General features: G+C 38.7%; 1 protein-coding gene across 1 annotated transcript in view; it reads left to right on the plus strand.

Moving 5' to 3' along the window:
* The first annotated feature begins 2,583 nt into the window (after positions 1-2,583).
* The window catches only part of CREB5 (cAMP responsive element binding protein 5), a 211,949-nt gene continuing 202,082 nt past the window's right edge, over positions 2,584-12,450 (plus strand). Inside the window, exons 1-2 of the mRNA XM_058805818.1 lie at positions 2,584-2,650; positions 5,843-5,936. Coding sequence (XP_058661801.1) covers positions 2,597-2,650; positions 5,843-5,936 — 148 coding nt within the window. The 5' untranslated portion in view covers positions 2,584-2,596. The remainder of the gene's footprint in view (positions 2,651-5,842; positions 5,937-12,450) is intronic.

Here is a 12,450-nt window from a genome sequence, read left to right on the forward strand (position 1 = left end):
TTGTACAGGCCAAGTTCTGCTAGACAGCACTTGGAGTGCAGGTGATACAGCCATTCTGGATTATTGCTCCTTTTATGTTTAGTGTCTGCAAAGAATGATTCTCATGGAAATAAGCAGTTGCCTAAACATTTGGGAAAAACAATTTGATGTTGAATCTGATGCCTTTTCCAGGTACTCAGAGCAAACAACAAGTCCATGTTGTCTTATAGTTGATTTCCTGGAGCTGATCCATGCACTCAGGATTCTAGTCCTCATCTAGTGTGTTATTCTGCCACTTAGTCCATGCATATCTACTAGATAACCTTGAGAATAATTTAATTGTTATAAGAGCATGCACTGATGGATTCAGGGACTAAAGGTCAAACTCAGGGTGGGGAGGGAAGTCTTAGACTTGCAATACTCAATAAGAAATCAAACTCCAAATAATTCCTGGTAATGTTTTGAAATTCCCTTGGACGCTTGGGACCAGAATTGTAACTATCTTGTTTTCTTAAACTGAGTCTCATCTGTTGTTTTGCTATTGAAAATGCTGTTGTCACTGTCCCCTGAGGAGGGGAAAAAGGGGGTAACAGAAATCTCTGGCAGTGCTTCAGTTGCAGGAGCAATTGAGATATTAAATAAAGCCTTTCATTATCCATGCGCAGCTTCCTTTTTTTTTCTTTTCTTTCTGTGTAAAGGAAAAAGTTGTCTTTAGGAAAGACAACATGCCTGGGGTCACATCCCATAAATAGAGGTGGATTTAAAAATCTAACTTAGCTGGAGGTTCTGGTTTTGTTTCTTGCGGGGGTTTGTTTTTCTAGTCAGTTATCTCTCTGCTGCTTGTTTCTTTCAGACAGGATAGTGTAATTCAGAGTATTTTTATGGCTTCATCTCTGAAGAGCTTGTCTATGCACAGTCTGGAACTGAAATAACTGAAATTAGAAGTAATTTAACACCTTAAGTTATTTTAGTATGCGAATATACTCTTTCATTTCTGATTATGAGTATCCTATTTCAGTTTAACATAGCTGTAAGTTAAATCAAAACAGGATATGAATAATCTTAAAGGAGTAAATTAGGTACAATTTTAGTTATTTCAGTTCTAGCCTTGTGTGGATACATAAGTTATGCCTGAGTTAGGGTCTTTCTTGACACTTTATTGTATCATAAATCATTTGTCTCAGGCCAGATGTTGGTAGAGAAGCCCATATCAGGAAGATCATTTGATGCTTATTATCAACTTTTGGGAGAAGTGTCCTTGTGGAGGTTGAAGGGCAAATGAAAGTAGAAATCCTTCACTTCTGGATTCTGCTTCTAGGAGTCAGTAGAGTCAGACAGAGTGGAGTTTTTTATGTCACAATTAGGAATATATACTGTCAGGCTAATGTCCACCAGAATGAAGTTTAATTAAAAAGAAAATGTTATCATCCAGTGAAAATAATTGCTGCAAGTATGTGTCTGGCTGATGTACAGCTTAATGGTGAATTGTTCTCTCAACTGTAAGCATGCTAAAGATACTCCTGATGACAGGAAAAATAAACTGTAGTTTGAAAAAAATTCATTGGGTTTGAGCAAATTTACCACCTGTCCCTCTGCAGGTTTTTGCAGTCATAAAATCAAATTCTGCTTCTCCACCAAGATATTTCTCTTTGGGTCATGAAAAAAATTACCCAATCATGACCCAGGTATTTTTCTAAAAGAGGCTGTGGTGAGGTTGTTTTAAGGGATTTCAGGGAATCTCTAAACATAAGTAATGTACTTTCAGATGGTTCAGCCCCTACATTCTAGCTGGTAAAAACAGTTGTTCCAACAGGCTGAAAGCATTTCCCAAATAAATTACTTACTTATTTTACTCCCTAGAATTTTACTAAAAATTAATTTTATTTTGCTCAGGGACACTGCTCTAGTATTGACTCAAATTCAGGTGCATAACTTCATTCACACTTTGCCTTTATTTAAGACTTGGGAGCTTTCCCCCAGGGTTTAGTTCAAGGTTACAGGACTGGAACTGCTACGTGGAAGTGCAGTTTGAGACAAAACTTCACTGCTGAAGCTCCTGAGGCTCTAGTTGACCTTTTAAAGGATGGGGATGCACAGTTACCTTGTGTGCATGGAGAGCATGGATGTAATGTATTTAAGTTATTAATATCTGACAGTATGGATGCAGAACTTCAAAAAGTGGGCTTTTTCTCAGAAGTAACCTAGATGTCTGGTTTTAATGTTGTTCAGCAGGAACTGAAGGAGGAAAGGTAAAAACCTTTAATTCAAGATATTTCTGAGAAGACACGGTCTTATCTAATAACAACACTGAACATATGCTATTTTTTGAGGCAGATTTATGCTGTGAAGGCTGAACTTTATTTCTTTCTTAACAGTAAATTGATGCTCAGGATGGAGCAATAAGAACTTAGACTCTAGAGAGCCTGCTGAATATTAGCAAAATTAGTACTCTGAGTATGAAAACTTTGTTCTGATGTGTTTGTGGAGTTTGAAATAAAAGCACAAACTGCCATTTCTGTATGTTGCATGCATGTGTGAAGTTTAGAACGTATATATTCATAGGTTCCCTTTCTTTCCCCCTTCCCCTTTTAACATGTAGATTTATGAGGAATCAAAGATGAACTTGGAGCAGGAGAGGCCTTTTGTCTGCAGTGCCCCAGGCTGCTCACAGGTGAGTGGAGTCAGCGGTGATATTAATTGAGTCCTCAGCACTAGCTCTGGCTTGTATAATGCCTCCTGATATATTAACACATGTCTAATAATAATATGTGTGTCAGGGGTTTTTTGTGTGGGTTTTTTTTTTAAGACCTGCTTCCCCTCAATTCTCTCCTTTCCCACAAGACACTATTGCGAAATATTTCAAGCAAATACAGCAGCCAGTCAAAAGTGAGATGGTACAAGTGCTCCTCAAGCTGCTTCTCTGACTTTTCTCATTCCAAAGCCTCATGTTTCAAGACATGTATTGCAGATTCCTTTAGGGACTAGCAAGAGAGGACACATTAGGCAGGACACATTTATCTGTCTTCTGCTGAGATGTATGATGGAATATACTATGTTGCTGTTAGAAGGCCCTAACCCTCCTGCGGTTTTCTTTCTATTTTAAATACTTATATACAGTGATATCTTATTAGCTGATTTTTATTTATTTATTTATTTTTAGCTTTTAAGACATCTTCCTACTAAATATTTTCTGTGGAAAATGCAGCCTGTAGATAAATTTTTCCCCAGGGTGTGCATTTGGGATTCCTGTCCTTTTGACTGGTGCTCTGCCTTATGTCTCCAAGGGCAAAACCTGACTTGTAACATTAGATGTTTAATGAGCTTAAAAAAACCCCCTGAAGTGACAAGGATTTACCTGCTGAGATTTGAACTGGGGTGTGTGTGGTTTTTCAAGTGATTTTGCAGTGGTGAGGGAAGTTCCCCCACATGCAGTGATGAGGGAAGTTCCATGTGTAGCACTTCTGACCCTAATTTGTTTTAGTAACAAGAGTTTGTGAGTAAAATCTTTAGACAAGGTCATCTTTTGGGCTTTTGCCATGGGCTTCCTGTGTGCATCCATGACACATGATACAGCTTACCCATTTTCCAGAGTCCTCCTCTCTTATTTAGTGAACCTTTCCCTTTTTCAGCTGTGTGTTGGGAGTTTTCAGCTGGGTAAGATATTTACAACTCTTCAGGTTCTTCTGGAAGAGGGGTGGGTGGCTGTTAATGAAATGTAGGTGTTGATTTTGCTAAGAGCTGAAATAAGGAGAGGCAGAAGCCTTCAGTCCACTTAACAACTGGCTGAGTGGCTTTGCTGTTTCACTAAGTGGGAGTTTTTCCATGGGAGGCAGAGTGCATCTTTTGGGTTATCCCTCAGGCTGAGAATATGTTCCTTTAGATTTCCACATGCAGAGTTAAACTTTCACCATTCTGTCACAGAGGTAGAATAAAAGTATCTGAGTTTAATTGTGATGTTTATTTACCTTTTTGATGAAACTAAATTCCACTGAAATCAGTGGACTTGAGTGTTTTCTTGTCAACTCTTAATTAGTTTCCTCAGTGGAGGAGAAGCTGATCCAGACAAGCTCTTTTAGGTGTTCAGAGAGCAACTTTGGTTCCATGCTGTTACAATTTGGAAAGATGAACAATGTAGATGTAAATTCCATCTTAAAAAAACATTTTACTTCCCATTCCCCAACATGACCCCTGTTTGTAATAAATGAGGACTTGACACAAGTGCCTAATGCAGAGCTGCTGTCCAGCTAAGCTGGCTGGGGCTTCTCTCTTGGCCCCTGCAGATATGTGCTGAGGCTGATGGAGTCAACCTTGTGCACAAGGAAGAAAGTAGACTTAGAGAAAAGACAGAGAAGTCTGGGCTGGAGGAACAGTTTCTCCTCTCCTGCCTCACACCCTGTTTAAGCTGGCTGATTTCATCATTAAGAGTGACTGTGGCATCCACGAAGGAAAATCCGTTTTCAGGAGAAATAAATGTGGGGTTTTTTTCACCCCCTTCATGATTTCATTGAGCAAAGTCTTTCGCAGATATTCCCCTTGTTCTTAACATAAATTCCCAATGCTGCATTTCTTCCAGATGAGTAAGCAGTGAACCAGGATTTCACAGTGAGAAAAAGGTCTTTGCTTTGGGATTTCTTTCTTTTCCAATTTTTTTTTTTCCTTTTTTCCCCCCAGAGAATTCAATTCCATTATTTATGCTGCTTTGTCTATGAGTTGAGAGAGATTCTCAGAAGGTGTAACATATGGCAATTATTTATACTTTAGCCACAAGCAAAGTCACTTAGCCAAGAGTATACTGTGTTGAAACCATTAGGTCCCTTTAGCTCTGTTGTTGCCTTTGTTTTTTGTCTCCTATGTACCTGTTGCTTTAAAGAGCTGCTTTTAATTTATTTTTTTTTTCTCAAGCCTTGGTGATACTACTTTTGGCTTTTGGTAGTACTGAAATAACCCAGTCGAAACATCTCAGTAGCAAAGTTCTGTGTATGCACATTCTGGTGAAGGAAACTTCTCAGAACCACTCTGCTGTTTGAGCCCAAATGTGCAAGTGCTTGAGTGTTTATTCAAGCTTGTCGTTTCTTTGTTTTGTTCCAAAGAAGTTATTTCTTGTATAAGACTGTAATCAGAGTGTAGAACAAACTTAGCGCACTGATTAGTTTCTTACAAAAAACATCTCTCCACCTTCTCTGCTTGACAAAGGAGAATAATTTGATTTAGTATCATAAAGGGTCATAACTAGCTGCTATAAAACTGTGCACCATTTAATTGCCACTTCAAATCAAGTCAAAGTATCAGATATTTTCAAAATTAAAGATGTGTTTTGCCTGAATACTTTTGGATAGAAAAAAAGCTGGCTTATTTAGTTATTTTTATAGCTGTTCATCAGATATATGTTGCAGAAAGACACAAAAGCAGAAAAATCCAGTAAAGTGATTTAAGATTTGCCTCATTACTTAGCATTTGCCGTGGGCTAAGAGCATACAGAACAGCAGCTATTGCAGATGCTCAGGCACGTGGTGACTTGTGAGGCTATGGTAGCTGCAGTGGGTGTCTGAGACCCTTAGAATCCAAAACTTGGACTGTAATTTTTTCCAAGCAGTTGCACGACACCTTATGGTTTGTCACCCCAGAGAGCACGGCAGCAAATGTGTTTCTAAATCAAGTACAGCTATTTGTTAGTCATACTCACTTGTATTTTCAAATATTCTGCTTCCTGTGCCATTTGGACACATTTCTAGCTGGATAAATTTCTTTCTGTCTCTCATTTTTGAAATTCTGTCCAATGCCAAAAGTTTATTAGAGAATTAAATTCTTCTTTTTTTTCTTTTTTTTCTCTCTTCCTCTCTCTCTTTCTGTGTTTGCCTGACAGCGTTTTCCAACAGAGGATCATCTGATGATTCACAGGCACAAACATGAAATGACTTTGAAGTTTCCTTCAATAAAAACAGATAATATGTTATCAGGTAAGAAGACATGAATTCAAGAGTCGAGATAACTATTCAGATGATGTTGAAAGCATGACTCCTATTGGAAAGCTACTGGCAAAATGACTCCAAGATTGGTTTTAAAAAGCCCCAGCTCCAATTAAATAACAAGGAGAGGTGGATTGAGCTAGAATGCATATATTTGAATAAAAAGACAGTTGCCATTCTTCTGCCTTCATACAAGTTTGCCACGAGAGGGAAAGAAATCACTGAACCTCAGGCATGCTGGCAGCTCTATCACTGATTTCCAGTGAAATACAGGCACTTAAGTGTGTGGAGCCCAGCAGTGAGAGTGTTAATGAAGTGCATTTGTGCTGTTGCTGGAGGAATTGCTATTTAGGCTGGACAGACTCCCTTCAGCACCTGGAAGAGGCCACATTGTGTGAGCCACCTGTGTGGTGACTCAGGAAGTGCCCCCTGTAAATAGCCATAACCAGAATGGTGAACAAGTGCATGATATCCAGTGCTCTTTCCCATCTCTCTCTGCACTTCCCCCTTCATAACAGAGTTATTTGGTACAATTGCACCCTATAATTTCTTGAGTAGTATATTTCTTATGTAGTCTTTCTGTTCTCTTCTCTGTGTAACCACATATCAATGTCTTGCTTGCCTTTGGCCAGTGTTGGGTAAAGTGAAGCTAGCCCTTCATTTTACTTCTTTCCTCTCCTAGTCCCTTTCCTATTGTTTATTCTTTGGGCTTTACTAGTGGACTATTTAGAATAGTATCTCTAGACTTTTTCAGGTTTCAAAGTAATGGTAGAAAACCCCCTCTGTGATGCAAATATGTGTGTGGATGTTCAACAGTGTTTGATATTTGTCTTTTGCAATGGGCTTCTTCAAGATAAATTGTGCCATTTCAAATGCAAATGTATATTTATTAAGGGGACTCCAGCAGACTATTTTCTGGTTAAACTGTTTCTATTTTTATGAAAATCATAATGAAGTAACAATGGCTTGCAAATATTTAGGTCTTTTATTTGTTTGGGGTTTTTTTTTATTTTTTGTTGGGACTTTGGGCACCAATGAAAAGTTAGACAGCCTTTTTCCCAAAAAGAATTAATTTTGCTTTTCATTTTAAAATCCCATAGAGGACTAAGTTTAGAAAGAAACAGTACACAGCATTTTGAAGACTAGGTCTTGTAAAGTGCCTGAATGCCAGCTATGCCCACAGAATCCTGTGTTTGCAAGCACAAACGAGGAAAAGCTGCTTTTGCATTTGGCTGTGTCCTTTGGCAGTGAAACTGCTCGAAGACATCTGTGCTGTGGGCACATTCACCCTGTGCAAGTGCTGGCTTTTCTTAAAACTTTCTGTTTGGCAAGACTTTTGTTCGAGTGCAGTTTCTAAGGAATCTATTCTGTCATCAGGAATCCCCTGAGCAGAGTAGCTCCATTTGTGTTTGGTAGCTCCTGTGATTTAGCCATCCTGCTCCTTGCAATGGGTTGCCTTCCTAAGCAAAAACAATGTCTGTCTTCCAGCACCACCACTGGTACTGGGCCCCCTAAACCTGCAGTTAGCCAACTGTACATACTAATGTGGAATTTTCTGGCCAGAAAGACTCCGAGATTGCTTCTAAGGGATGTATTCTTTGAGGTTTGTTTATGATGATCCTGTGTAGTAGTGAAAGAGTAAAAAGACACACGTGTTCCCAAAGACTGTGGCCAATGTTCCTGACCATAATGCCCTGGCAAATTGGTTCTGCTTGTTTATTGATTCCTCTTTTTGTGTTTGCTGAATTTGTTTGGCATTTTGCAGTCCTTACTCAGGAAGCATCATAGATCATCTACTCTCTGCAGGAAGACATTGAAAAATAGTTGTTTCATTACCCACTGAAACCCTGGGGAAATCTAAATACCTTAAAGTTTAAGATGTTTTATTCTTAGATTTCAGAATGAAAAATTAATGATAAATGGGGAAAAGAGACATACTTTTTTTCTTAGACATTTGTCTTCATGTCTTCCTTGTTTTTGCATTTTTGCTTATGTGACTTTTTAAAAAAAAATGTTCCTGTCATCAGTAGGTTCAAAGAATTGCAGCAGAAATTGCCCTGTAACAAGCCAGGTGCAGTGTTAGTTTTCCCCCCTCCTCTTTCTCCTAAGCTGCCTAGAAGTCAGACTTCCTATTTTTTTTTTCCTGTATGTTGTATACTATATTTTAATTTGTTGTGTATGATCCATTTATTAATAATAATTAGTAATGAAAAATAACACATTGTATGCTTTCAGTAGACATTAGAATTATTTACCCTGTTTACAGAGGCAGCTTAATCCACAGTCTGGGTTCACTATAATATCAGTAATATTTAACACACATTAAACATGTTTTCTATAAACTGTTCCCACAAGTAGGCACTGAAACTGTTGGTTTTGTAAAAGACATCTTAGAAACTAAGCAAAATATGACTTGGGAAGAAGAAACTTGTTTTTTGTGTGAAATCTGTGTTTGGATCTGAAATATAAGCTTCTAAGGGAGAGGTAAAATTATGCTATATGTGAAGCTATATGTTGTTATGTAGGTTGGGTCAGTGTCTAATAAACAATGGTGCATGACCTGATTGCAGCAATTGGTGCTGTGCTGGTTTATCAGGTATGCCTTTCCAGAGCTTCCAAGCTATCGACTAGCTTCACTATGTTTTCTGCCATTGTTTTCATGCTGGCTTAAGAAGAACAAGTTATATTAAATCTGTTCAACCAATCTCTTGAACCAATTCAGCAACTCCAGATACCCATGTGCACCAAACTGCTTTCTGTTCTCTGTATAAATGTAAGGAAAATCCACTAGAATCATTGCACTAAAATGCAAGTGATAGTTTTGTTGCACAACTTGACAACGCAATTCGGTCTTTTAGAATTAATGTTATTTGTTCCTCTTTGTTGTATGTATTTTATTTTTGTTTGTTAGAAAGTCTTGTTAAGAATATGGATAGGGAGTAATTGGTGTTTTCCATTTCCATCTTTCCAGCTAAAAAAGAGCTGTTTGAGATAACACAGGATATCTTATGTAAGTTTTGCATGCTAGTCACCACTGCAGGCAACTTTATAGTTAAATTGACTGAAATAGATATCAGCTCTTTGCTGTTGTATAGAGTCAACAGTGTTTGCATTGCTTTGAAACTCTACATTGTGTTGTGTGACAAAGCTTTTGTGTTTAAACACCAAAATATTAATGTCTGTAGAATAGATTGCTTCCTCCAGGGAAATAATAAAAGCCCTGTGGGCTGAACTTTGGGAGCTGGGGATTATCTACATAGAAACTTTTTTTCCTTCCTCATTCTATTTAATAAAAACAAATCCTCTAGAGTTTTGTTGATAAGGCCCGCTGTGGAGGTAGAAACATTTTTCTCTAGATGGAAGAAGTGCCTGTGATAAAGGTAGTGCAAAGGTATTCCTTTTCCCAAGTAATGCCTGTGCCAGTGAGGTAATTTACATCGCTCTTGGTTGCCTTAATTTTTCCCTCCTTGTAGTTTACACAGAGAGGTTTATCTAGGCATGAATTTTGAGGTGTGCAAAATGACTGGGTATGAGGACTCATAGTGCAGTTTGTTTTCTTGTTTGCTTCTGTGCCCCTTGCTTTATCAAAAATGAAAGGAAACATTTTCTTACATTTACTGGTCAGTTTCAGAGTGACCAGAAGACTTTAAAAATTGGTTGTACCCAATATGTTTATCCCTCCAGGAAAGTTCAACCAGTGCTGTAAAGAGTACATACTAATTTTTAGGCAGTAAATTTCCTGGTAGCCCTCATCTGGGTGGGAGCAGTTTCACCACCTATGTTTGGGTGCACTTCTTCTTCCTCTCGTCTTTCTCCACCTGGTTGTTGTGTTATGATGTTGAACTCCTCAGTGCACTTGGGTGGAAACCTGTAAGATCAATGAAGAAACCTTTCTGAACTTCTCAGGACATTCCTCTGTCTTTGTGGCTGCTTGATGGGCAGCCCTTCAAATTTCTGTGCTAGCCCCATTACTCTGACTTTGTTATCCTTGTATGAAAGCACAACACGGGTAAGTGTATAACTTCAACAGAGCCCACAGCTGAACAAGCTGTGTCTATTATTATTGCACATCAGACTAAACAATTTTTTTTTTTGAAAGAGAAATGAGGAATCAAGTTACACACTTTGCAGCTTGGCTGTTAGGTATCTTTCACCAAATGAGAATTAATTTTTTTTTCTTCTCAAAATGAAAGCTTGTTTCAAATAAGTGTCCTTTGGTTCTCCAGGGCTTTTTTAAACTGGTAGTATGCTTTAAAGTTTCCTTTTGTGTTTTGAGGGATGAAAATCAGGAATTCAAGGTAATTTTACAAAACACATTCTGGATGAATCAAGCAAGTTTCTTTATAGCAAGCTAATGTTGTATTTCCTTAGCTGTTGTTTTGAAAGCAATGTATTGGGACTGAGTGTCCTTTCTATTATTTCAATCCCCACTCCCCTAAATGAACAACAACAAAGAAACCCCCATCTATTGCCAAACGTTGTGAGTACAAAACGGAACCTTTTGACTTTTTTGAAGACTTCAAGTTCCCCACTGCCTTACTACACATATCTTTTTTATGAGTCTGAAAAATCAGGTATCACTTCAGACATTGAGGACAGGTATTGAAAAGTCAGCAACCAAAATATACACAGTATGTGAAAGTCTGGCCTGAATGTAATTGCTGAGTGCATCTGAAATCCCTTCCTGTAAGATATAGTAGGTTAACTTGGGCTTGCTCTGGGGCTTATATATTGTCCATTTACTTTTTTGAAGCTTATTTAAACTTGACATTTTTTGCAGCCTTCCTGGTCATGGCTGTGTCATCAGAGAGGCTGATTATTCCCCTGAGTAACAGGCTGAACAATATTTTGTTTGCCTAGTCTGAATCTGTATTTAGGCTGTTGATGAATTTGAGATAGAAAAATGTTCCTAAACAATTATCAGATGACAGGTTTACCTATGAAGTGACAGATGGCTAGAGGTAGATGCCTCAAAGGACAGTAAACTAGTTCTAGAGGATGGAACTAGTTGAGGATGGAAAGATTTTTACCTGTTGAACATTGGAATAGCTGATCAGTGTCTTGGGTTAAGCCAGATAATCCTGTATCCTAAGCTGCCAATACAAAATACAGTTTGTGACTAATATTAGAGCCCTGGGTGTGTGAGCAGCAGCGTGCCTGCAGAGCAGCTTCCTGCACAACGTGTGTCCTCAGCAGGAATACTGAGAGTGGTGCTGGCTCTGTCTGAGTTTTGGTCCAGATTGGTCTGGCTCGTTCGTTGCTGAAGTGCAACAAATCAGGGCCCTGTTCTCAGTGAGTCTGCAATAGTTGTGGGCGCTGGTGATAGCAACAAAAGCTTTGTTTGTACCAACAGGGAACAATGAGGTCAGGCACAAGCTCTTGGAACTATTAATGCATTTTTAAGTGCTGAGAATTAGGAATATTTTATTAATTCTGGGAGACCTGATTTTGTAGCTTATGCTAGGGTGTCCCTTGTGATACTCCTCCCAATTAAAACATAAAGGCTTGCCTAATCTAGGGAAAAGAATTTCTGTGGTGTTGAGAGTGATTTCTTCTACTAATTTGCCCACATCCTGAAGGAGAACTGGTGTTTAGCAGAGACAAAATGGTTGGTTGCTCAGGAGCAAATCAAGCTCATAAGACTTGGGAGCCTTGAAATGCTGAGACCAATGAGTGCAGTGTATGTGCAGTGTAACTACTTTACTACACAAAGTCTCAACATTTTAAAGTCTGGATTTGTATCAGTTCTGCCCTCACAAAGACAGAGGTTTTGTGGCTTTCTGGTTCCTGTGAATGTTGGAGGCTGAAGTATTAGAACTAGGAAGGCAGGTCTGGTTTTACATCTGGCTGAGCTGACTTCCAGGAGGTCTGTGGATGGAGCTTAGGCTGGCTGGTTGGTGGTGCTTCCTCACTTGGGAGGAATGAGGGGCTGTCTGTTTTAACAAAAATCTTGATGTGAATTCCTGCCAGTCTGATTTCTGGAACATAGCAACTACAGGAGCAGTATGGGGAGACTGAGGTAATAAGATCACCATCTCAATATGTACGAGGTGTAAACAGCGTCATTATCAGTTTTGATCTTTTGAGATAACTAAACAGTTAATTGGAAAGTTCAATTGTAGGTAACAACATTGGTTATCTTGTAGTGCAGAAGACAGATTTTCAGCATGAGTGGAGAAAGGAAGCCATTGAGGTCCTTGTGCATTTGAAGTTACATTCTTGCTCTGGCTTGCTTTTTTTCACTGTTAAAATGGATTTACTTCAATGTGATACCTTTTTTTTTTTTGGTCCATTCTGGGCCCAAGCAACTCTGAAGAAACCCAGAATTTTTGATTCTAGTGAAAGTAGTGGCATCTGCTTCTTTATGAAGCCATAGTTTCTCATTTTGGCCGTGAAATTGATACCTTGCTTATTTGATATGGATATATCACTTCTAACAATAAAACATTTCCTCTGTTTACCTCACATTCAGATACTAATGTGCCCTTTGTGTCCAGGAAGGCTT

Source organism: Ammospiza caudacuta, chromosome 1 (genome assembly GCF_027887145.1).
Source record: "Ammospiza caudacuta isolate bAmmCau1 chromosome 1, bAmmCau1.pri, whole genome shotgun sequence".
Taxonomy (NCBI): domain Eukaryota; kingdom Metazoa; phylum Chordata; class Aves; order Passeriformes; family Passerellidae; genus Ammospiza; species Ammospiza caudacuta.